Source organism: Buteo buteo, chromosome 22, assembly GCF_964188355.1.
Source record: "Buteo buteo chromosome 22, bButBut1.hap1.1, whole genome shotgun sequence".
NCBI classification, from domain to species: Eukaryota; Metazoa; Chordata; class Aves; order Accipitriformes; family Accipitridae; genus Buteo; species Buteo buteo.
The window spans coordinates 22,873,551-22,900,592 of record NC_134192.1 but is presented as its reverse complement, the minus strand read 5'-3'; the positions used below and the strand labels follow the sequence as shown (position 1 = coordinate 22,900,592).

The 27,042-nt window shown below is 38.2% G+C and overlaps 1 protein-coding gene across 10 annotated transcripts in view; it reads right to left on the bottom strand.

Moving 5' to 3' along the window:
- Nucleotides 1-3,112: 3,112 nt before the first annotated feature.
- HDX (highly divergent homeobox) overlaps nt 3,113-27,042 on the bottom strand; it is a 48,583-nt gene continuing 24,653 nt past the window's right edge. For all 10 annotated transcript variants that reach the window (XM_075053809.1, XM_075053808.1, XM_075053807.1 and 7 more), the window contains 6 exons: nt 19,900-20,046; nt 13,672-13,879; nt 10,238-10,317; nt 7,260-7,343; nt 4,512-4,634; nt 3,113-3,866 (listed from right to left, as the gene is read on the bottom strand). In XM_075053809.1, the coding sequence (XP_074909910.1) occupies nt 3,741-3,866; nt 4,512-4,634; nt 7,260-7,343; nt 10,238-10,317; nt 13,672-13,879; nt 19,900-20,046 (768 nt within the window). In that variant the 3' untranslated portion in view covers nt 3,113-3,740. The remainder of the gene's footprint in view (nt 3,867-4,511; nt 4,635-7,259; nt 7,344-10,237; nt 10,318-13,671; nt 13,880-19,899; nt 20,047-27,042) is intronic.

Below are 27,042 nucleotides of genomic sequence, written 5' to 3'. Positions count from 1 at the left end.
CTGCCAAAAATTCACCTATTAGAATATTTACTATTACTCACTCCTGTTAGACCTCTAGACTTGAGAGAAGCATCATTGGCAGGGAAATGAAAAGAGGCATAGCTTCAGGAAACAGCTTTCTTAACTATAAGCAAGCTTGCTAGCATCAAAGACTTTCATTGCTCCCTAAGGAGAGCGGGCGTCCTGTCTCTGGTTTAAAGCGTCTGTTCTGAACTACCTTTTTCCACTTTGGTTTCTTCAGAAAGACATACTTCATCATTCACGTTCCGACAGACGCATTAGGAATAAACAGCGTCAGGGAAGTCATCTTTCACAGACAAAGCAAATGAGAGCCTTTGCAGAAAGAGGATAAAAACATCAATATGTGGCACTTACGCCGTAGCGGTTATTCGAATTACAGAGCCAAACCACTGAAATAGCAAGGGGGGCTTATTTCTGTCGTCGTAACACAACACAATATTAGCTTTATCTGTCACGGAAAGTCTATGCAAATGATGAACTAGCACTTAATGCGGGCTTTTGTTACCACCCTATGAACAGAGGAAATAACCACAAACCAAATCCTAACATGCCATGGGCCCAGAGAGCCATCCCCATCATTTTCCATCACCTGAAGAACTTTCAGAATTTCAGCTGGAAACAAGCGTCCTGGTGACTGTGTATCAGAATGCGATGTCTGTCAGCAAGATGCTTGTCAGTACAATTACTAAGACGAATTAGGAAAGGAATATGCCCAGTTCTCTCATACCGTTCTAAGGTCCAGCTGAACAAGTTACACGGATCAGAATGCAATCTGCAAACTCGATTAGCACATTATGTTGTTGTCAGGGACACAAGCAAACTAAAACAAGTCCTAAATTACAAAGCACGTGTGCAGCGCTAGTCTGAAGTGCGATACTTGGATATGTATTTTCATAAGTCTCAAGGATGGTTAAGCGTTATGTTACAACACCTCCTAAGCTGCTCTTCAGCCACTGTTCTGCAGAACTGTTGTTACTGCAATGATTTAAAGTACCATTGATGGTAATATATCATTAAAGTTTTTGTTTTACATATGGCAGGAAATACACACCAATATTGAAAAACAAAAGCAGAACAGCTGTACAGTATTATCCTATATAGCATTTTGTTATACAGGAATATAATTTATACTTTTTTCCTGAATATTCCTGTAATATTGTCAAGTGTTTCAGGGTATGAAAACATGACTACTTTGCTATGTTTTGTCTTGTCACCCTGCAAGAGAAAAGACCAAAGAACAACATGCCCACAGGGATGACGGGGGCGTTGACTGCAGCTAGAGTTTTGGCTGCACATCCTAAAGAGGATTCCAGCTTCCTTGAGAAAAGGGACTTACATAACTGCTTGGATCTGGTAGTAGTTCATTCAAAATTAATTCCTTCGATTTGTTTGGCATATGAAATAGAAGCAAGACATAGCAAAACATGAATCATCAATGAAAGTTTTTCTTGTATAAAGGTGGATGACTTAATTGACCATGAAATCAAGAACTCTCATTAAGAGCATCCTGCCTTTTGTCATGGGAATTTAAGTGGAAGAAGCAGGAAAATAAGGTCCAAATAGTGGCAAATCACAGTACTTTTTTTTTTTCCCTCCATTTCAGCAAAGCTCACAGAAAACAAGAGGTTTCCTTGTCAGTGGCACAAGTTTCCTATCTAGAGAGAACAGTAATAGAAAGCATTGTTAACCCAGTATAGAAAACCCTTTATAAATGATTTTTTCAGGATGAGCAGAATTACAGTTGAGCTCTATCTTACATTTGAAGGATAGTACTGTGATCTTTGCTCACAAACTTTAATTAATTTTAGATTGGTGGTCATTTCAACAGGCATGTAAAATACCGCTCCTTCTCAGAGTAAGGCTATAAGGATCTGTCTGTCAGCCAGGATGAGACATTTCAGCTCAAGCAGTGAAAGGATGAGTAACCTACCACTTACCTCCTGGCTACACAGAGTGCCTTCCCTCCCTCCTGGGATTCCATTCTGAGTTTTAATGCTAAACTCAAACACAGGCCCAACAGCTTGCTTTTGTGGGGTCACTCTGTAGAATAGATGGTAAGAGGTCTTTTGGGAACTAACTGAATTGTCTAGTAGTCAGAACTGTGAAACTGTTTTGTTTTTTAGAACAGCTTTTAAAACTGCGACTATCCTTTATGCAGCTGGCATTTAACAATATTGCTAAAAGCTCCCCATGCCCAAGGACAACAGAGAGAGAAAAAAACCTGAAAGAACACAGCTCATCACCAATACCAGGGGGGGGAAGCTGTAGAAATGATTAGGGGGAACTGACCAGAATGAGAAAACCCTAAAATCTGAGCTAATCCTAGTATTAAGCAGGGGGGGGGGGGGAGATAAAAGTGTTATTTCCCCAACACTCTGGATTTTCTGAGCTACACCTTGGACCTCCCACTGAAATTATGGGGATTACTTACTATACTGCATGAATAAGGATTCACCAGAGTAAATTATTATTTGGCATAAAATTGAAAGATCAGGCTTTTTACCAGACTGTGAAGGTATCCGTTTCAAAAATGCTTGCTGAGGAATATTCAGAAGTTATAGGGCATCAATAATATGGGCATGCACCTACATGCTCCACTAAATTTATCTGAATGTGTCTGCACATCCATTTAATCAGATGAGTAAAGGGATTCAATGTCAACGACAGCTGGGAAAGAAGAAATTCATTTCAGCACTGCCTGCAATCAAGCTCACAGTTTAGAAATGGCACTCGGCAGTTGCCAAAAAATTCATCAGACAGGGCTACTTCAAAACCAGGTCACATTTAGAAGATCTGCAAAACTCAATTCCAAACACTTGAATACCTTTCAGGATGCAATGACAGCTGTGGATTTATGACAGTGTCTTGATAAAATGAAGCCAAGTTTGTGGAAAAATATATAACCAATACTTCAAACAATGAACAGAACTTCAGTATTCAGACTTTGACAAATAAAACCTGTAACTACATTCATAAAACCCTAAATAGTAGTGTAAACATCTAATCCCATTGCTACTGTGAAAGTATCAGAAAGTCGTGTTTGCAGCTATCAGGTTTCCCATATCCATCTAATTTGTTACAACACTTATGACTGCTTCTTTACATTAATAATTTATTGATGATAATTCAAATTTTTCAGTTAGCCTTTCAAAGTTTTTTCAGCTATTTTGGTCAGGAAAATGGAAGATTCAACAATCTGAAGTCACATAATGAAAACCACTAGTTTAATTTCAGATTTTCAAAAGGCTTCAAGCACAACTCATAAAAAGCCTGTTATTCTATTTGGGTCCCCAATTTTTAGTCCACCTACCTGAGTAAAAATGGGGAAAAAAATAATAAACAGGACTGGTGAGCAAGCAACTCTGAAGAATTAGCTGTCTGTATAACAGGACATTTGTTTTCCACTCTTGGATCCCTGCTCAAAAAGACTTTGCTACAGAGCAAGAGTTATTCTGGAAAGTCAGAAGTTATCCTAATCAAGGCCAAACTGCTAAAAGTGAAACCCTTCTTGACACAGTTCTTTCATTTACCAAAAACAACATTCGAAATTTCTTGACAGTGCAAACTGTAGCCATGACACACTACAGTCATCCTTCAGGAAAGTCTACTTCACCTTGGGCCTTCTTTTTTGGACTGAAGAACACTGGATAGCAAAATGCCATTCTCTTGAAACCTACACGTTACGTGGGGTTTCTTTTTTGTCAATTAAAAAAAATAAATCACAAACTGTCTGAGGCATTTTTCTCCGATAGAGACGACAAGCTGAATGAGGTATCATCAGGCTCTGGGGATGCATGATTGAAATCCATTTCTTCTAATTCAGGAGGTAAGTCTGAGAGCAGTGCCTATAAGTAAAAAAATATTACAATACGGTATTAGGTATATGTTTTATGTCAGCATTCAAATGTCTTTTAAACATATAGTAAAAAAACTTTCTTGAGCTTTTCAGTCAGTGTTGGTATTGGATAAATGGGCGGGGGGGGGGAGAAGAGGTCAGTATTCATAGATATTGAAAGGAAAAACATTGTCCAAGATGATGTATTTTAAAGGCAAAAGGAAAAAAATAAAAGCAACAAAATCTCTTCCTAAATAAAGCACAAAACGTTACCCACACAAGACATGATCCAACCAAGCATTAAAAGAAGTGCTATGTATTAAATGTGGCACAGTGAAACTGAAGCAGCCTGGCTTTTTTTCCTAGATCTCGCATCTTAGATCTCACAACAGACAAATCCCAGTCCCTCAGTGTACACTGGTGCACTGGTTGTCCTTTTGTAAAAGTCACACTTCTTTGTCTATGTCATCACTTACGTAAATTGCCAGATCTTTCTTTTGTTTAAAGTTCAGCTTTTCTTTGCCTACAAGATGTTCAGCACGACTCTGCCCTAATCATAATTTGAGCCTCTGGGCACTATGGAATAAAACCAAGGGAATGACAGAACACAAAATGACAAACACTTTCCATTATTAAAACCTACTTCAAGACTTACCTGCTGCTGTTCTTTATCATCTGATTTAATAGCAAGTATCAAACTCCGAGTAAATGTCTGTAGTTCAAAATACTTCTGTTTGTGATTCTCCAACTCATTCTCAATGAATCTGACTTCTTCATTCTGTAGGGGACAATTACACAAAATTCTGGAAATAATAAACAGCACTGCATCTTTTCAATGACACCTAAACATACTTGTATTAAAACTAAATGTTTTTAGTGAAAATGAGTAAAAAAGTGTTTGTTATGATTCCTGCCAAAACCAATATTAAGTATAGCCAAAAGTTCTATAGTTATAGAATTATCGAGCAATACACGTAGACTTTGGATACAAGTAGAAGTTTCTGATGAATGACGAGTAGTGTCACACTAAACCTGCAAACACGTATGCCATTTCATTTCTCGTTATTCTCCACAAGAGATGTGATAGCCAACCATGTAACATGCAGCCAAGGCGTTTCAGAATTACTGACTATCATTAAAGCATTAATAACTTGAGCCAAAGTTTGCATGAACCTTTTAAAGAATCACTCCTTTTTATTTTATAAGGATGACCTCTAATTCTATTTTAAAATAAAGAAAAACAAAGCCCAGGTCTCTTCCTAGAAGTGATCTTGAAAAGACAGGGTGAAAAGAGACAGCAACTAAATTTAATTATTACAGCAGGAGGCTTGACACAAAGACTAGGCAAAATAACTTGAAAAATTCCTCAAAGCTACCACAAATTAAAATATAGCATCCTCTAGTACAGCTGAGTTTGACATGTATCATGAAGTGTCAGCTCACCAACCTCCCCAAGATCTCTCAGGTTACAGAATAAATAGGAATGTACTTACAAAATGGAGAAATATCAATAATGTATACGCTGTGGCTAAAAAGGCATTTTTCCAACCTTTGCATAAATATGCATTACTGTACTTGCAAATCACTTAATATAAAAACTTAATTAAAAATTCAGATTTGATAAGTACTTCAGTTTATTCCAAATATCTCTTCTCCTTCAATCTCACCAACTGATTAGTATACAAGATCAAAATGCTAAATCTGTTGATCAGTGTAGAGGTAAAATTAATTTTCTCTGGTTATTTACCTTTGCAAAGATCACATAACCTAAATAAACAGTTCACTTTTCAAGATCGAAGTCATTGTGCATTTTTGCAAAAGGTGTCTGCATAGTAGCACCAAATGTGCATCCTCCGTAAGATAATAATGAAAAAAATATGCCCACAGAAATTGTTAGCAATGCACAATACACATAGAAAGTAAGCATTTAGGTTACACAGATAATTCATGTTAAGTGTTGCATTTACCAAGGGGTAGAGGCAAGAAAAAAACCCACCCTTGCTTATGCAACTATACGATTCATTAGGTTGGCAGTTTTGCATGCAGTATGTTCCTTGATGGCTGGTTTTGGTGGCAGCAAATAATTACATAAGCAAATTTCAAAAGTGAATTTATAAGCTGGCATTTTGTTTTAATGATGAATTTTTTTTTTTTTTTAAGAAACATAGAACTATGCTCTGATATTCATGCTTACATTTGCTAGACTGGCTGTAATTCAACTTTAGTTGATATGTAAAGGTGAGACTACATGATGAACTGGAAGGTTTGTAACAAGCCTTTAAAAATGGTTGTTGTTTGGTTGGGTTTTTTTCCCAGAAAATTCACATTTCTTCAGTCAAAACACCGCTCACCATACTGTTTCAGGTTATAACAGCTCTGAGAATAAAAGAAATATTTGGGCTGTGATTTTGAGGCTTTCATAAGAAAGTCAGCTGAATGCACCTTTCAGATGGAAACTTAGAAGTTGCCTATTTAGCAATGGATTTTGCGCAGCCAAAAAAGGAATTCAGATTTACGCAGAAAACGCATAGGCACAAAGACTAATCACTAATGTCGAACAACAAACCAACAAACAAGGTTCTGTAGGGCATGCTGTCACAACAAGCCTTTCACTGTGGTGACAGGTGACATTAAGAAAAGGTCATTCCCTCTCCATACTCATTCTCCACTGCCCTTACCAAGAAAACACTGCTTGAAGGAGTAATTTTTGCTCTGAAAAGATGATCTATTTATTATTTTGGTAACTGATTACCATTAGTAGAACATACCTGTTTTCCAAGTAAAAAACCAGCTTTATATAGGTAAAAACATGCTCAATATACAACACCAAACTGTAGCAACTCTTCGAGCAGTAACGCACACGTAACCTTTACCATTTGGCAGAAGACAGCAGCTGTCAGGTATCCAACTGCTTTTCCTCCCTCCCGTAACTACTGCTTCCAGACATGTTCTGCACTACACTGTGAGAATGACTTCTTCTCAGATCCCCCCCATTTTATTAGAAGATTCCAGCCGTTACGTCCCTTTCCCGAGCTGGCAGCATCACGCTGCATGTAAAAGCACACTGCAGCACTCCAAAGAACAATTCTTGCTCAAAAAGAAAGTTTCGGTTTAGAGGCTAACTAAATTGCTTTGTTTGGGACACATGGTGGGAGATGCAGATGGCTACAGCTAATGTAATGTAAAGAAATGGGATTTTTCCTGCCTCCCTCTGGGTTGAAATACGGGTAATCTGGCTGTAAATGGGATGAGGAGATGTGACTGAGGGTATGACGTGCACTACCGCAATAAAAAGCAAAGGAGCTGCAGGTTCCCACATGCCTTTGCTGAATTCCTTACAGATACACCCATCTGAATGTCCTGTGGACCATCTTGCTTAATATTATATAGCCTAATTACTCACCTTATAGTCCAAAAGAGAACTCATTTGATCCACTTCAGAATTACTTATCATATCACTTTCTTCATCATCTATAATTTCTATTTTCTGAAACAGAAGGGAACAGTTCATTCCAAATATCTGAATGCCTAGATTAGACAGACAAACAACAATCCATATCTCAAACTGGCATGAAAGGATGAAGGTAACAGGACCTTTTGCTTGCTCATGAGAAATTCTGAATTGTGCAGCCCCCATTAGATGGCAATCATGCACCTCAGCCACAAGATCCAGGAAGAATCCAAATTGAAACTGTCGGTACTCAGAGCTGCTGCCATGGTGACTCAGGCTGTTTACAGAGGAGGAGCTATATGTCACCATGGTTTTGGCATTAAGTTGCATATTGTATCTCATTACAGCCTGTACAAGTCTGCATTTTATTCTGTAAGCCTTTTGTTGAAGACCTCCTGCAGGGCGAAGAAGGTTATGAAAATTTATTCCTCTGGAGCAAAACAGACATTGTGGCAAGTGACAGGCAAGTCCTAACTGACCTACTTCTTGCCTAAAACAATGAAGAGGTCTCCTTCGGCCTTCTTTGGCCATACTGCAAGTCAAATGCCCTACACAGTAAAGAATGTTGATACAAAGGACAGTTCCAAATACATACACATGGACATTTTCACTTAAGTCACAAAAATTCTCGGGGGCTTTTTATATTTGGTCTTTAAAGATACCTGAAGTACAATGTTAAAGGCCAAGCTTAATGCTGTTTAGAACTTGGAAATACATTCCAATTGTATCTCAAGTTTTAAAAGATTCGCTTTTACATTATTTACCACTTGCATGTTCTGTTTTTCTTCCCAACAGAAAACCTTCTTATGTAAGAAAATTATGTTAAAACGTTATTTCAATAGGAGAAAACACAAAATGTACACATTTTTAGTGCACCTATGAGATTTTAATTTTTTATTCATCTCTAAGCTACATCTCAAACACACAGAATGAATTTGAATTAGATAGTATACATTTTTGAACAAGAACTCAGAAGGATGACTGCCCAGATGAAACCATAAATTTCACTCTATTTTTGAGAGGGAAGCAGTGGTAGTATAAGAAGAGGTGTTTGGGTTTTTATACTATTTTTCATTGTTTTGACAGTTGTAAACATTTATAAGACTGTATATAGGAAGTTAAAGCAATTTTACTATGGTTTTTAGTATACTGTTTAATACAACGTAGGCAAGGGCCCACATTGACACAATACACTTTAATGGTTAGTTCTGGAGGTGTTATTTTAGAGGAGGTTTCTTCTCTGCAGCATATGTGTGTGCCTTCTGCCTGCCTGCAGACCAGTCATCAGAAATTTCCTTCTAATAACCAAGAAGAAATCCTTCAAGAGAGGTTAACAGTCTCTCGCTAGTAGTAGCCACCAAGCTCACAAGTATGTGTTAATGGTAGGGAGGGTAAACCACATTTTCTGTGCTTCTGTCTGACAACCCAGCTGAAGTGATAACGTTTCAAAGGCTTAATGTCAAAGATCTGCTGCTGTATCATATCCTGAGTAACACTGTGATTCAAATATCTTTGGTTTTAGACTCAGCTTGAGGAAAGAGTCTCTAAATAAATGCCAAAGATTCACACTATCGTTCTTATAATAATACATTTTAAGATAGTAAGGGAAAGAACAGTTTAGAATTTCAAATAAGAAACCATATCTCTTAGGCAAGTCCAATGTATGTTTGTCCAGTTTTAACTGCAGAGATTTTAAAAATGTTGTTACAGTGTTTTCAGAACAGAGTATGAGAAAACTACTTCTCCCCCCCCCCCCCCCCCCCCCTTATTATATCAAATTATATAATGCTGGAGTTCAGGTGGACCGGAGAACTGAGTCTCTCGGATATCATCTTTGCAAACCTTTTACCTTTGTCATTTTACATTCTGCATCTCCATGGTAAACACATCAGCCTGAAACTCAGAGTGATTATATCTAAGGTCACAGCAGGCCATTAAGGTAAACAGAAAGGAAAAAGGCAGCTGTTTCTATTCAGGCAACCACAGAAAATACAGCCGTGGGATTTCAGTTTATGCGAAAGATGATCATATATTAACAAAAGAAAGAAAATGTTCTCTCCTGTCTCTCTCTCTATATATAGAGGGAAGGGAATGTCCTGTTCGCTTTCCCACTTCAGGTTCTGTGTGATTAATGTAACACAAATGTTCTTGTCATGTTCTGAGCTACTGTTGTTTAATCTCCGACTGCAAAAAGAGTGCAGTTGGGAACTGGAACCATCACCTGTTCATTCTGCAGATAACTTTTAAGATAAAAATTACCCTACCACTTGGGGTCTTCTCTCCTCTTCCTCCTCTCCTTTCTTCTAATTTGAGAGAAGGCAGGCTAAACAAAGGGGATATATTGTATTATTTCCTATGACTCCTCCCTCTGTCTTTCCTTCCTTGTCTCACTGCAGTCAATTAAAACCAGCAAGAACAATTGTGTTTGACTCAATGTGAATGCAAGGGAGAAAACAAGAAACATCTAAGTAGTGCCCTGTCAAGGGTATGGGAATGAAGAATACACACCCACCCCAGTCTAATCTCACATATTCAAGGTTAGCTACGGAGAAGCAGCACTAGGAAGACCTGACTTTCTTAAAACTACAGAAAACCATTGTCAATTATTATTCTGGGTTTCTTATTCTTACTGTTTTACTATACTAGGTACTTATAGAGCACTAACCAAGCGTTGTGCTTTGCACTCCAGAAAAAGAACACCAAATTGTTATAATACAGAAAAAGCCATATAAGTCAATTTCTTCTCAACATGCAGAGCTCTATGTTTTAGTACTTTTAGTACAGTTTCTTTTAGTGCTCAACCAATTAGGAAGGACTCTTAGCACACTCAACTGATGTTTTCACCTAGTGAAAAACACTAGTGTTGGACAACAACCTCAACATTAGTGATTAAGGAGGTCCCATTAGTGGAAAAGGAAATGTATACATACCACATTATCAGTAGATACTGGATTCTGGTCATCATCTTTGTGACCGATTTCCTCATTTTGAAGAGCTTCATTTGTCTCTTCTGCAGAAATAAATCAGTTTTTCAGATTTCATTCAAATTTTATACTGAAGGAACATTAATAGTCTTTACCACTAAATATGTCACATCTGCTAGATACAAAAGCAAATTCATATTATCAATGTCTATTCATAAAAAATACTGTATGTCTTATTAAAAAAGACATTGTATCACAAGTATTTCAGGCCAACATCATGCCAATTGCTACCTGAAACAACAGGAAAACTACCAGTTACTTTCTTGCAACATACTAAAACCTTCCTATTTTATGTTCAGGTTGGAATATTCAAAAGTGATGATAGTTTCACATCAGAGGTGCACAGAACTTTTTTCTTTTAATTAAAATAAATTACTACATGAAAAATCCTGCATGCCTCAATAATATAGGGGACATATGAGAATCCCACCTCCTCCTTGCTGATTAGCTGATACTGATTAGTTTTGAACCAAAAACTGATCAAGCAGATTATTTCATTCTTGTATGGCAAATATCTGCTCCTAGTGAACCTAAGCTGCTCTCTTATGTATAAGCAAAGTACACACTTGAAAACAGAGCAAATCTTATCCTTAAATTTCAACCACAAGCACTAGCTGATTCTATTAGCCCTAACTATGGCCAATGTGAAAAAACAAGAAAGATAAGCTTATTCGTCCCTACGATTAAGTACGTTTCTCAGATTTACTTAAATTCTCCACATTAATATACTGTTAAGAAGAAAATGGTTGATAGAAACAGCAAGTCAGGAAATAAAACAAGACACAGAGGCAAGACAGCTATGATAAAAAACTTAAATGATGTCATTAACAGCTAGGCTATTAATTGGAAATACACTGCTTCCAAGTGCTAGTAAAATTACACAGTTCTGCAAAGGACAGAGCTTGCATTAAAAGGGTCAAACAGTTCAGCTATCACATCTAAAGAGAAAAAGAGGCATGGTGAGTGAACGGGCAGCAAGCGTTCATATGGGATACTGAAAGAGGGCAGATAATGATGCAGGGGTGTATCACTTCCACACAAACACAGGGGTACCATTACTTAACTGGAGATTACCAAGGCTTGCAAAGATAGGATAAAATTTAAGCCAGACCATACAGAGATAGTTAATTATTTTAAATAAGTTTTCTACCAATTAAATATCTCTAAACTGAGCAAATTTGATTTGAAGTTGTTTCAAATAAATTTAATCTGCCACTGGTCACAATTTCAGAGGAAAATTTCTGCTAGCAGCAAAAGCAAATGGGTTCAACTGGGAGAACTGTAAAGCAGGGAGCAATATAGGACCCCATCGTTCCAGTCAGAGGAAGGAAGGTCATTGAAGATGCACCTCAGGGACTCTGAAACAGTCTAAAGCACCAGTCACTCGCTAACCCTGACAGTCACCACTTGGATTCAATAGTCGAACAAAGCAACTCCCTACAGCACTTTCAACTCTTTAAATATTCATCCTCAGCTAATATAAACTGGCACAGCTATAATAGCCTCCACAGAGCTGTGTTCATTTACACAAAGTATGGATTCAATTAACATACATTTAAAAAAGGTATGGCATTATGAGAACTTTAATGCTTAATTTTGCATCTGAGTACAGCTTTTCTTCTTTTTTTGTTGTAATATTTGCACACTATGTTTTAAAAAGCAAGTGCCATCAACGCTTTCCTCTAATTAGGTGACTAAAAATATCTTTTTCCTGTCTCTGAGAGTGTTGTGGTTTTGGGGTTTTTTTTATAAATTAGGACCAAAAGTTATAGTTCTCCAACATTAAAAGAATCAAATACCTGTGACTGAATAGTACACATGATTATTGGAAGAAATATTTTCCAGGAAGTTCAAAATAAGCTGAGCTGCAGCAGTGAAACCTACTCCTTTGAACTGGAGAAATTAATAGAAATAATTCTTGTGGTGGAATAAAGGAAGGAAAGAGGGATTCCTGAACGCTGTGGAAATCCTACCATTTTCTTGTACTTCCTTAAGCTTTGACTCTAATAATCTACTCATAGTCTTACACCCTTATCTTGTTTTATGAAAGCCTCGTTCAATAAATGTGGTGTTATTCCTCACTTTAAGCTACAGAGAATTCAGACTCTTCCCCATCACCATTTTCTTTCAAGCAGATCTGACTAAATCAGTTCCTTCCACACCTCAGGCAAGTCAAGGACTCTTAGATTCTGCACCTCACTTGGCTGTCAATCACTTGACCCATTTCTTTATCATCTTATTCTCTTTACAGTAGAATATGACAAAGCTATCACAAATTCATGCCCAGCAGTTCTCCATTTTTCTAGTTCTTTCCTTTAAATTGTTCAGACAAAATGACAAGATCAAGTCTGGTATATTAAGCTGCAACAGCATGCACTAGATCAGGCTTTCTTTTAGTTTATAGAGCAAAGGCTTTATTGATCCCTTCTAATCAGAAGCACTGGGAGCAATTAGTTGAGCTTGTGAAGCTGGTGAATGTGCTGAGCGGCAGTTCATCTGCCCTAGGCCCAGAGTGCTAACGTACAAGAGGGAAAGGGAGAGATCGATTTAATGTGGTCATGCAGTTCTGGGAGGTGGAGTAAAAGGGAATTAAGTTCGAGACACTTATCACTCAAGATCATGCAATTTACTGAGAACACACAGGCACCCCGTATGTGCAGTTCTAAGGCTTCCTGAGTAGTCCCCTGCTACTGACTTTGATCTTTTCTGTTGGTTTGTATTTGCTTGTCAGAGACCATACACACACCGCAGACAGCTTAATGGCAGAAGTTCTGCTATGCTCTGACGTACTGTGAAGCTCTTTTAGTCCAAGACCAAGTCTGAGCTAATAAATCTTCTGAACATATCTCATCAGCATGAGTTTAATATCAGGAAAACTCTTAAGTACATAGCTCTGGTCAGCTCAAAGCAAGCAGGTTTGCACACATTAGTGCTTATTTAGATGAAAATTGTTGGTGTGGTTCAGGCTAATGGGAATGGACTCAAGCTGGCTGTGCAGAACTGGCCAGTTAGCAGAGAGCATTTTTTAAAAACCTGGCTTCCTAGGGAAGCAAGACTTATACATTTGTACTGTCTGTCCATCTCTCAGTTGCACCAGCAAATTGTGAACTTGTCATTTAACTTCAGCTAAATCTGGCAGAAACAGAGGTCTTACAATAAAAGGTTTCTGCAAGCTTTGCGATAACAAACCCAACAAAATTCATATAGAGAGAGGTAGAAGAAAGAGACTGAACAGTACCTTCAACATAGCCGAGGCAGATAACTTGTGACTGTTAGACACTCTTTCAGACGTTTCTGAATGTGTACAACAGAGAATCGAAAGCATGCACACTGCACAAAATTAAAAATATATGCACAGTAGTAACTGCATTTTCAAATACCTTGTGAGCTTCCTTCAGATAAGCAGATTGATACTTCATCATTCCTATCATTATCATCCCCCACTTCAGTAGCAGTTTCCTCTCCTGGATTAAGTGCTGATTTAGAAACAAATTCAGATTGATCAGAGAAATCAGCAGGACCTCCTCTAGGGGGTGGGACCTCAATCCCCATTAAACGATATTTCCGTCTTCGATTCCCAATCCAAGTCTTGTAAGAGAAATAAACATGAATGATATCAGAAACTATAACAAAAGCAACAGGCCCACAACCAAGTGAAATTAGCACATCTATACTATAGGAACAAGAGTGTAGCCAGCAATTCAAGGGAGGTGATTATTCCCCCGTATTTGACCCTCATGAGGCTGCTTCCTGGAATACTGTGTCCAGGTTCAGTCCTCCAATACAAGGGAAAAAGGTAAGGTGCACAGCAAAAAGAAAAGAAGCAACATTGATAAGTCACAGCAAGGGAAGCTCTGACTGGAATTAAGAAAAAAAGAAAAAATAATGCTTCACACTGAGGCACTGGAACAGTTTGTCCATAGGAGTCTTGGCACCTCCAATCTTGGAGGTACTCATCATTTTACTGGACAACATCCTGAGAAACCTGACCTAACTCTGAAGTCAATCCTGCTCTAAATAAAGAGTAGGACTAGGTGACCTTCTAGGGTCTCTCCCCACCTAAATTATTCAATTAATTTAACATAAGTTCTTTGATCCAGGTTCTCCCACTCTGCAACTTTCATAAGGGGACTAAAGCATCCAATGACCCAAACAGCCCACGTCTTCTGGGATTTCCTACAGCACAGAAGAAATTGTCCAAGGTGATAGCTCTACATCACTCCACTTTGATGACAGAACATAATTTGGCAGAATTAAGTTCACAGCAATATTATCCTTAAGTCCTCTTTGGTTGGAAGACAAGTCTTTAAGAAACATTGCTTGCAATAAGGTATTTAAGAGCATACTGTAAGCAGTGGTGGGAGATGAAACAGGTCCCAGACCAAGGAACCTGGAAACACATTCATGATCAGATGGGTATGGATGCTTTAAGTTCATTTTACATCAGTAAAACTGTGTTTCAAAAAATAAAATTAAAAAAACCCAACCAAAACACATTCAAAATTCTTCAAGTGGATCTGTGTGACTGTTAATTAACTTGCTTTCTCTGATAAAGAAAAGTCCACACTAAAAGTTATTAAAGACTCAAAATAGAGTTTATGATGTAATAAGAATTGTCTGCAACTCTTCACCTCTTAACTCTCTCCCTTCCCTTGCATTACTCAGGCTTTTGACTTCTCATCTAATTTCAATTCTGTTTAACAGCTCTTGTACTCCGGTCACTTTGTTCCATCCAAGTCAGTTTTCCACTGGCAACCAAAAATCCTTCTCAGAGCCAGGAATCAACTTATTTGCCAACTGCTAATGTCCAGTCTTCTTGACCTGGCTCTCCTCCCACCGCTACATCATCTAAAACTCAATAAATAGGAGCAGCGCTGACAGCACTAGTGGGACCATCCTCATTGTTTCAGGATCTGACCACACGCTGGCCCAGGACGGAGAACGGTGAAGTTTGGCCACGTAAGCTATCACTATACAGAGTGTGCTTGATTACTGCAATGACGATGTATGCACAGCATGGTCGTTACTAGGTTCTGAATCATGCTTAGTGCTGGAATTTCTGGATTGCTAAAAATCAAACACAGCTCTAGAAAGCACAGGGAGTTCATATTTTTGAAAACATATGATCAGAGCATGGCAAAATGCACACCCTTTCCATAAGGTCTATGTTCCAACAGAGTTTACCAAACACATTAAAATATTATAGGATTTTTTTCTCTAAAGATACACTAAACATTACTCTGGCCTTATTTCAGAAATACCTGCATTGCTCCTCTTTCCGATCACACTTCAACCACAGTTCTGATATATGGCATGAAAAGGTTTAGTAAAAAACTTTTTGCTTATAAAACCTTGATTATCAAATAGAAAAATTAAGAAATATTAACAGCAGTCCCAGCTACTAAAGATAGTTTCATGCTGTGTCAGCCTTGAAAAAAAAATATTTCTTAAAGCTGAATCTCTTTAACTAGCTAAAAGATGACATGCTTAACACTATTTTTAGCTAATCATTTTTGTTGGGTGGTATTTGCTTTCCCAGCTTGCCGATTTTCCTCTTTGAAGAATGTGAAACAGGTACACAGAGAGCTACCTAGATATTTTTGTACATTATATACAGTTTGGGGAAAAAAAAAAAAAAAAAAAAAGGAAAAAATCCACACAAGCAGCCCCTTCCAAAACCAGGTCTCTCTTTTCCAAACAGTGTATTGCCATTCTTTAAATTTTCTCATAATTTTATGATGGTAATAAATAGTGCTAATGACTAACAAAATTTAAAAGCAGATCTGCTTCTTTTTACTGAAAAATTCAGAAAAAAATTGAGGCACTTGGGAAATGTAGAACTTGTCTTTTTATATACCTTTCAAAGCATAAAACCTTTCATTTGACATACTGAATATGTCATAGAAGATGAACATATTTTTATAGTGTCTCAAATTAAAATGGGAAAGAAAAGTAATAAGGCTCCATACCCTCCATGCTACATTTAACAGTGAATATTCTGGAGCAGTACAATGGCGAGGGTAAGAGCAGACTAGTATTTCTACATAGGAAACCAGCTTAATAATTCTATATCCCTAAAATACTACCTCCTTAAAAACTTCAAACATCTGTAAAGCGCACGTGATCAGACCCATTAAGCCTACTTACAGCAGCCAGCAATGAACTCAGAAGCAACTTCCCCAGTTTCAACTGAACAGATGACCGGCAAGAGCGAGGGAAGAAAGGCTGGAGTCCAGGCAGAAGGAGCCAGCATATGTCTGCCCTCAGGCAGCTTACAAGTAAGTGGTCTGGCAGGGAGCCACTTAAAAAGCATGATTACAGCTCTTCAGATATTGAGGTTAGGGTGTCAACGTGCTAGAAAGATTCTAGGTTGGAACCTTCAGAAATTCCACTTAACTGAAAAAATAAAGATGGACGATTCTGAGTTGTTTTTCCAATGTTTCTCTTGACCACAAGCCAGATCCAGACGAGGCCTAGAGCCCCCAACAAGAAGAGCCATTAGTCAGCTGTGAAGAATGAGTGGCCTTTCTGCTGCAACTGCTCGATTTTGCCACTAAACTCAGACTGAAGCACTACCTTCAATAATCCAGCTTTTATCTGATAAGCTGCTGGGAAAGAGGAGGAGGTATCCTTAGCCTGTGGTGGGTGCTTAGGAGTAGCTTTTGACCTCTTATGTACAAAAGCTTTATGTTCTATTAATAAAAAAATAAAAAAAATTGTCATGCACTTTTCTTATATTCCTCATATATTTCAGAGGAGTTTGGTAGTTGTCACCCGTCTTTCTCAAATGTCTAATGTCTCGCTGCCAAGACGACTATTCTGCTTTCAGATGCTATTTTGGTATGAATGAATAGAATTAGTCAAGAGAAATATAAACAAAAATGTGTAAGTAACTACAAAAAAAACCACCAAACAAATGTAATCAGCAATAATTATAACGTAAGCCAAAGAAATATTGTAAGTTTAATGAAGTATTGGCCAGAGTTCATATATTTAAATATAACATAGCTCTTTTTTTTTTTTTTTTTTTATTTCCCTCTTTTGGTGTCTTGGGAACATGAAAGACATTTCAGGGCGCAAATGTTCACGATGTTCAGGTACAACCAGCAGTCACTTTGCAAGTCCACTCTCCTACTAGAAGTACAAAATTTACCAAATAAAATGCCCTATTCAACCTTAAAAGATTAAATCCAGTGGAACTATGCATAGTGGCAAACACTATCTTTCCTTGTACTGGAAAACAGGTCTGGTACTTTTTGTACTGGAGATCTTTCAAGCCAGTATGGGTCATAAGGATCAATCATTTGTACTTCTCCAAAAGCAACATTTATCTGGACAAATCATGAATTTCCATTTAAAAAGGTACTAAAAGGGAAAAAAGGAGACATGTATTTACTTGAGTTAAAACAAGTGATATGTATATATAAGTATTTTAGTTATATATATTTATATAAACTTATATTATTTATATAATATATATTTGTTGTGTGTATTATTCGATGTATATGTATTTTCTTGGTCTTATATATGTACTTAGTACTATTTGACATACCCTATTTTTTTTATTTTTTTTTACATCACCAATGGAGAAACAGTTGCTGGTTGCACACTACCTAGAATTCAAAGTAGGGTGAAATCCAAAGGCAACAAAGTACAAGTATTGAAAGTGGAGAGCTTTTTCCAGAAGCGTCCCTCAGTCCAACTCTTCTTGGCTGAACATGCAGTAAAGGGTGGAGATGCCGTGGTTCACTCACGCCTTACAGCTGACTGCATCATTGCTGTGTCCTGACTCCTTAGCAGAAAAAGACCGTGCTGCACACTAACCTCCATACATCAGTGTTTCCTACTGAAGAAAATGCAGGTTGGCAGGTAAGGAGAGAGGCACAATACGATGTGCCTATATAGATCCCAGAAGAAATTTAGGACAGATCCTCTAGAGCACGTGATGGAAAATACCTGTCCTACAGCTGGTACACACAGAACATGCCCTAGAGAAAGGACAACAGGAAGCACTGAAGTTCACGTATGTCCTGTAGCATTAATTCAGCCTTTACAAACCAAAAAACAGTACAGCATAGTGCAGGACCAACCTCCACCTAATTCTTACTACAATTCTCAAGTTTGCCATACAGAGGAACCAGAGGCCAAGGTAGGACAGATACTGGTAACACCACCAGTTATTAAGAAGAAAAGAAATCTTTCTGTTCATTCGTGTGTCTATGTTCTAATACAGGTTATGCCAGAGAGTCTTACAGAGTTGATTAGAGCCCAGTATACCTGCCCTGAAGACAAAAGCATTTCAAGCAGATGCAACTGAAAGATGTATACAGCACTTCATACTGTCATCGCATGTGTGCCAGTAAGGATGTTCTTAAGGGAGCAAAGTAAGGGAGACGAAGCACGGGTATCAGTCTTACTGTCCTGTGAATAAGGTATTTCATATCCAGGAGGCCCATTTTGAGATGCTGTCAGTGGAAACAGCTTCACCTTTCAGAAAGCAAACTGAAGAGCTTCGAAAATAAGGAGCAGCTTTGTTCTCTACAGAGAAAAGAGTAATTCTTTTCAGCCTCCAAAAGTACAATTTAATTTTTTATAATTCATATGTGCTTAGGAAAACAAGCAAGTAAATAATCAAATTAGTGTTCAAAACTGAAAGTAGCTTTGGTACCATTTTGATACACCAACCCAAGAGAGATCTCCATAAAACAAGAGTTTCAAATAAGGGCTCCTAGTTCTGCTTTTGTAGCAATGTCAGAATTTTAAGAAAGAGGTTGAAAAAGAAGATGAAGGCTGAAAGGACTAGTCACAATTGTCATGCCTGTTATGAGTGAAAGGAAGACTCATGTTTTTGTACTGACTGCAAAGACAGTCAGACTATTTTCTGAAGAATAGAAACACTCTGAGTGAATGAGACACCCACAGTTTGAGAGTGATGATGTGTCTGGTAACTGGAAATACAGTGGCAACAACTGATGCTGTACCAAACTTTCCAAACTCTGGAAGAGATAATGTGCAATGGTTCTCAGGAATCAGGTTATCTACAGCAAACCTGTAGTTCCTAAAGCAATCCTTCCTCAACAACACCTATACAGACTATCAAATTGAAGTGACCCAGAATTCTTCATGGTACCCTTTGCCCTCTATCACATCTCAACCTGGCTTCAGGACAGTCTTGTAAAATATTTTTTTCTTATTTGTGAGCATTTTCTTTCATATGTTGACAATGATTTTCTCCTATAAGCAGTAATGAGAAATATTTCCCCTGTATATTTAGAAAGGCTTTTTTGTATCTTAATAGCAATCTTAGTAGCACTTTTCAGTCTTCTAGGATATCCCTAAAAAATGTAACACTTTTACCTAAAATCTTACTCAAGTCTAAAGAGAACGTCAGACAGCTCGTAGTGCTCCTGCTGATCAATAAGACTCTTACCTGAGGTCTTTTTTCTATATATAGACTGCAGAAAGAGCAAGAGAGCACTTCCCAACATGGTCATTCATTATGTAACATGTGAAATCTATTTCAAGCTTCCTCATGAAATTTTTAAAGGCTTTCATCTGTCCTATTTTTGCTTCTGCGACAAGATAAGGGAAGACTCTAGATTTCTTACCCGCACTATTTCACAGTCAACATTTAATTCTGCAGCCACAGCTTCAATTTTCTCTCTGCAGACTGAGCCCAGGCTGGTCATGCCATTGTCCCAGTATTTCTTTAGGGTAGCTAAGTCTCGGTCACTAAATTGTGTGCGGTCCTGTAACTGTAAGATAAAAAAAAAATACTGTTAGACTTAAAAAAAATTCTGCCTATGCTATTCATTTAATTTCCAGAGGTCTTGCATACAGTAAGACACACATGTTATACTGTCTCCATGGCTTTTCTTCTCTTTTAACTCTCCCTTAAGAAATTTTTTTTTAAGTTTGTTATTTATCCAGGGCAGTACAGAGTTCCCTGGGATTTGCTTTAAAGGCAATGGCAGTGCTAACACAAGTTTAAAGCACTTCAGCTTTGTTTCAACTCCACCTGATTTTTTTAATTTGTTTTATCTCATTCTATAAGGCCTTACTGAAAATAACTTTTTTCCCCTTGTGCTGTTTACTCTCTCCACCCAATTTATGCAAATTATTCCTTAAGGCTTTTCAAGTTTCTCACCCTCCCCCACCTAGAGTTCTTTTATCTTACTGCAAACTACAATACATGCATAATTCAAAGGATTCTGAGTTCCTAAAGGGAATACTTTAATGTTTATTTGGTAAGCTTCAGAGTTTAAATTGGTTCCACTGTTTATTTGCAAGTTCCCTAACTCTTTGTGTACATTTATCAAAATATGTGATAGTGGATTACTGATAAAAGGAGTAACACTGAAAAACAAATCCTAGACATCCTACCACTCCTTGAACTGTTGTGGGCATACGGTATCATTTGCTAGTAGAACTTACAAGCTTTATCAAAAGCTCTTAGCCCAGAATTTTAACCAAAATCTACAGTTTATTTACACCAACCCATGTTTGTCATCTCTCCTGCTATTAGTAGTACATAAATGCAACAATAAAGTCTGTACTAGTAAGCTGTAGCCACATGTGCCAAATTTGTCATTATTTCAACAGTTGAATTTTGTAAGACATAATCATGATTTCAATAGCTGAAATATGGGTTTGCTCGTTTAAAAACTGTTAAAAGTGAGAATGAAATAACTTTAAAATGGAGTAAAAATAAATTTTGCAGAACTAGAATAATTTGACAATCTTCTATAAATTACCAGTTTTAATTTTTCTTAATCTTCAGAGTATGGTAATCCTTGCAATTTTCTTCTTTTAAAAATTACTATTTCTAAAAATTTTAGAAGCACCTGAGTCTCCTTAATGTATGAAAATAAAATAGAGGTATCAAACCCTTGTCTCCTTGAAATAATCCCAGTTGGTCCAGTAAAAAAAAAAAAGTACCAGTTATATTCAAATATGGTCCATTATTAACTGCTACCAGGCACTCCGATTTTTTTCTTGGCTATCATTTCATACATTCAGGTACAGAATTAGAGAAGCTGCCCATCCATCAGCTGATGTCTTACGCAGGGAGCGCAGGACCCCAAGAGGTTCCCCGCAGAGCGAGGCGGGAGGTGCGGAGAGCCCGTGGGCACACCACGCACGCTGCCCAGGCGCAGCTCTCCTCCGGTCCTGCACCTATTAGCAGCCACGGCACACGAGATGCACTCCCAGACAGCACGCCGCAGTCTATTTTAATCTAAAAGGAATCCAGTTGGCACATTTCAAGGCTGCTCTAGGATGAGCTGCGAAGTGCAGTAAGTGGACTTCACCTCAAGAGCACCCTGCTGAGCAAAGCGAAATCCCTGATGCCCACTCACCCTTAGCAGATGCCGGTTTTCCCTGTACGCTTGACCTGAGCTCCAAGCCATTTTCAAAGAACAAAAGTATAGTTATCTCCTGAATCGCTGCAGCAATATCTCCTCTTAGAGCTGTTGGGAAAATAGATTGTAACTTCTGGAAGTGATGGGAAGAGCTCTTGCTCTGCAGCCGGGGAGCAGCAGCCAAGCGTTGAGGAAGGGGAAGGCAGAAAGGACCGTGATAGCAACACTCAACTACACAGAGAAACAAGTCACTCTGGCCTATCCCGCTTTCCTGAACGCTCAGGGCAACTTCACCTTCTAAAGTACACTGAGCGTTTTTTAGACATAAATAAGTAAGTGACATTCGCTGTTGGTTGTGGAGAGTTCACGCTGACAATGCTGCTGTAACAATCCACCACTCACACAGCTTCCTGCGATCTGCAATTATCAGGAAAATAAAATAAAAATTTTCTTCATATTTAATATGCACAGCTTAAATAATCCACCTGGAACATGCTGTGGAAATTTCCCATCCCCAGCGGAGGGGTGAAATGAGAGAAGCAAAAGGAAATCTGCCTAATATTGCTGCAGATGTAAGGGAGCAAACTCCAGTTAGTGTTGTCTTCTCTCACCTAGTTGCAGCAGCTAAATTAGAACAAAAACCAAAGGCTGCACAGCTGATGCTGGAGTAAGTTCAGATTTCTGCTTGCCACATGATTTTCCAGTTATCTAACAAAATGCTGCTTCTACTGAAAAAAATACAGGGCAAGAATACTCGCTAAGAGAAAAGCTTTATAGTTGTGATATGCAAAAGGATCCCACATTACACAAAAGACACACAATAACTGACTACAGATAGAGTTACCAAAGGGATGGTACTGTAGGAAGGGTGCAGAGGCTGCTCAGCTTTTACTTACTAAATACAAGAATTTTAAGTGGACAAAGCAGTGTTTAGCAAAACCACCTGGCCTTCAAAAATTTTACTTAAAAAAGCAGTGTCATATCTTTTTCATTTTAAGTGGATGTATAATCCACTTAAGTGGTGTTAATTCTGATGAACTACTACAAATGTTTTAATAAAAATCTTGTTAGATAAATCACTATTCAATGGTTGTCACCTCACAACTGCTATATAATTTTGCTACAAGACCAGGGTTGTAGAGTCAGTCTCCACAGTTTAGATCAAAGTAGATGTTTTAAAATTACAGGAACTCTCCTGTAGCTACATTCCCAAAGAAGTCTTTTGCAGCCACTTTCGGGGGGAAGGGGGAAAAGAACTTAAAATTTTTGTTTTACCTCCTTGTCAAAAATAATCCCTAGTGTTTCAGATGACAATATGTATTTTCACTTTTTTGCTGCAGTTGCTGCCACACCAGGTACTTTATCCTTTCACTCGTTCCTGAAGAGCTCGTGCAGCAGCACATGAATCACACTGATACCGATCACAGGTCAGAGAAGGAAATGGAGAACAAGTCTTTTCAGTCAACTGATATGAAAGAAAAAACAAAAAACCCACAACACACACCACATAAAAGAGTCCAGAAGGCAGGAACAGAACTGAGGGGAAAAACAAGCACATGTAAGTAGAAGATGGTATGAAAAGTCAGGTCCCCTCAGGGTTGAGGAGAGCAGCCTTACTGAGATGCCGGGCTCAATCCAGCTCAGCAAACTCAGCATATTCTCCAATTAGTACTTCTCATCCTGCTTTAATTTTTCTGCTTTGGAGTCTGTCTCATTTTTGCCATCTTTTTCCACCAAGATCAGCACTGAGTAACCTATTGAACACAGCCGAGCAGGTAGGAATTGAGCCTCAAAGAAGCTGAAAGCGCTGTCTGCAGAAAGGTACATTTTGGCAGCGTGATGACTGTACTACCGCTGGTCAGTCTTTGCAGCAATGAAAGACAGAATCTATCAGGTTTCTGGACTTGAAATTTTACCAGTGCCCCGAAAGAAAGATTCTCAACGTTTAAGGGCTCTGATTCACAAAGAAGCTGCTGAAAGGCCAGCAGGTCACCGCGTATGAAGGGAGCCACAGGAGCTGTCTGCCTGCACGCTTGCGCACAAGGTCAGCTGCTTTACGGTATCTCAGAGAGCACAAAGGAAGATCGTTTACTTACTCTGCTCTCACTTGCTGCACCACTGTAACAGGATCAGTCTCGACCCTTATGCTCACTAGATGTAAATAACACTTCAGCTTGTCCAAAATGTAGATCCAGACTACCTACCTTTGTATAACTGATGGTGCCATATGCCTCTTCGTGAATTTCTTAGGGAAATCATAAACTATGTTCAATTGCAGGATTGTCCCCTTGACAAAGATTATACCTAAGTTTGACACCTGCATTATAAATTGCTCCAAAATTACATAATGCTTTTATAAAAGTTAATTACTTTTGTGAGAAAATAAAGGGCAGAATTTCTACATTGAACATATAACTATACTTCAATCAATTTAGTTATTAACCTTCTCATGCTTATTATCATCAAAGGAGCTGAAGAAACAAGAGGAAGAACCCACAGTCCTATAAATATCATAACATTCATGGTTATGCATCAGTTAGCATAGAAAAAAAATATCAAAAGATAATACTGAAAGCTTCATATTTAGGACATAACTTTCCACAGCTGAAGACAAGCCAGTAATTCAGTTCTTGTTTTCACTTCATTATAACAACTATTATGAATACAATTCTCATTTCCTCTCTTCAGATCCCCTGCTTGCTGATTCGAGGCTCAGCTTTATCCTCAGCAGTGTTAACTGTTTGCTGAATTCTCTACATTTACCAGTTCTGTTGTCCATAGTTTGAAAAGCAGAGAGAAGCTTCTTCCAGCAGAAAATAGACTATCAACTCACAATGAAAAGCAATCCTTGTGAACAAATTGAATCAGCAGTTCTGCCGAGCGCAGGGTTAAACCCTGCTTATTCCCTGACCTCTCAAGTGTAGTAACATTCTTATAAGAGATGACCCAGTTTATTACAGACATTCCTGGCACTTTGCCGAGCCCCTCATAATACCCACTGTGCATGCAATATTTGTGGTGCAAATCTGGTGTCTATAATTGGTATGAATAATTGCATTGCAGTGGAGTGTCCTTACCCCATCTTTTATTAGAGCCTGCTTTTTTAGATCAGTTTTTATGCATGAGTTGAAAATGTTTCACACCACATGCATGAAAGCTATACACAATCTTCAGATTATTAATAAAAGACGTTAAAAAATGAAAGAACTACAGCTTTAATATAAATGTAATAACTATTGCATTTATGCTGCGGCTGAGCACTGTACGTTGCTAACAAAAAGTTATGTTTATTTAAACTGCAGTGAAATCATATTAAATCAACAGTTCAGTTCTGATGGTCTGTGATGAAATGTTCTAAGATAATGGTTATTTGTAGCAAACAAACCTCTCACAATGAATTTTAGTCACTACTGCTCAGAAACTCTATCACAGAGAAACAGCAAGGAATCTCAGAGTAATACTTTTTTTGGTATATTTTAAAAGTTCTTTAAAGTTTAGTAAAAAGTAAACTAGGACAAACAGTGACACTTACTTCCTAGCAATCTCAGTATCTTATAAATTGGAGGCAATTCTTACTTTAAGTTACCCTAAACAAACATGTCCAATCTCCTTTTGAGCCAATCTAAGGCTAGCTTGATTTGATACCTACTCTTACACTGGAACAAGTAAGCCCGTATCTGCTTCTCCACACTCTTCATATTTTTAAAGCTCTCCATCACACTTCTCCACTCCCTCCCAGTCACTTCTTTTCAACTCTGAAGAGATACAGCCCATTTGGTTGTTCACTATATGGCTGTTCTGTGCCTTTGATCACTGTCACTGCTTGTCTGTTATATTTTGGGAGAAATGGGAAGATCAGAAGTGCACACAGCATTCAAGGTATGAACAAATCCTAGATTCTTCTATACAAGCATAGTGTTAGCTTACTTTGTTCGCCATCCCTAATGATGCCAGCATTCAGCTCTCTGAACTTTGACACTACTTAATGTTTAACTGATCTTTTCAGAGCATTATCAATTCATATCTCAGGATCTTATTTGTATGTAATAATAGTTATTTCTGAATTAATCATCACACATATGTTCCCCCTTTCCCATCTGCACCATTTAATGTTATTCTCACTCTTCAGTTTATTATTTCTTGATTTCATTGCCCATACACAAATTCTGAGGGTCTATATTTCCCTTAACACTACCAGCATATTTAACTTCATTAAAGCTACGCCAGATTACACATTCCTCCAGTTTGAGGTTTTAAGTTCAGGTTTCACAACTGTCACAGAGCTGTCCCCCATTTCAGTCATACCCAGTCTCCTGCTACAGAAGCAGTCCTGATACTTTGGCTAGACACTGATGCTCATACACAGTGTACATTGCCCATGCAGGAGCAGTGCAATCAGAAGCATTTTTGAAAGAACCATACTTTCCACAGACAGGCAGAAACTGCATGCATTTCCACACAGTAAAGCCCTAAAGACTCCCAGGCCATGCATGATTCTCCCCATGGGAAAAAAAAAAGAAAGGCAACTGGTGGCCAAAACTACCAGAGTGATTCAGAGAGCTGGTATCTAGACACTGCCTTTCCCTGAGTCTTGACAGGTCCCCTCTCATCAGGTGAGCAGATAAGTACCCATCACGAGATACCTTCAATCTTCTGAGGACAAAAAAAATGTACCTGAAGGCCCTTAGCAAAGCAAATGACTAGGAGAGAGTTGCTACTACCAGCTCCATTCAGAGCAGAAGATACAGCAGCAAGCTGCACAGCCTTCAGGCAAAAAGGTGTTTGGAAACGGACTGCAAGCCAAACAGCATCTGAAGGCGCCCTTAAACTATTATTGCTAACACACTGCTAGCGCACAAACTGTTAAGATTTCTGGAAGAGAGACTTTTTGCATCTTTTCCCACTGGTTGGGTAAGCTTGAAGTTTGCTGCGGTGGAAGCAGGACTGATAAATATTTCATAGTACCACAGCTTGAAAAGAGCTGTAACTGCTTCAACACTCAGCCAAAATCACATATATTCTGTTAATATGTGTTTCTTAACCAAATACAGCTAAGAAGGAAAAAAAAAGGAAAAAAAAAGAAAAATATATCAGTGCAATAGAATAGTCTAGCCAAAAAATTACACTCTAAACTCCAGTCATCTCACTCCATAATTTCCAAAACCAACTTCCAATCCACACAAACTGACAACTCACCCTTCTTGAAATTTTGAACTAGTTTGTTAAGTAGCAAACATTCAGCCACAAAGTAAACTGATATTTAGACAGTAATTATCATGATTCTTACTTAACCTATTAATGTCTTCCTCATTTGACTACAAAGTCTGCTCTTCCAGTTCCTGGCCAGATATGACCTATTTCCAGCCTGCAGGATCACAGCGTACAATAAGC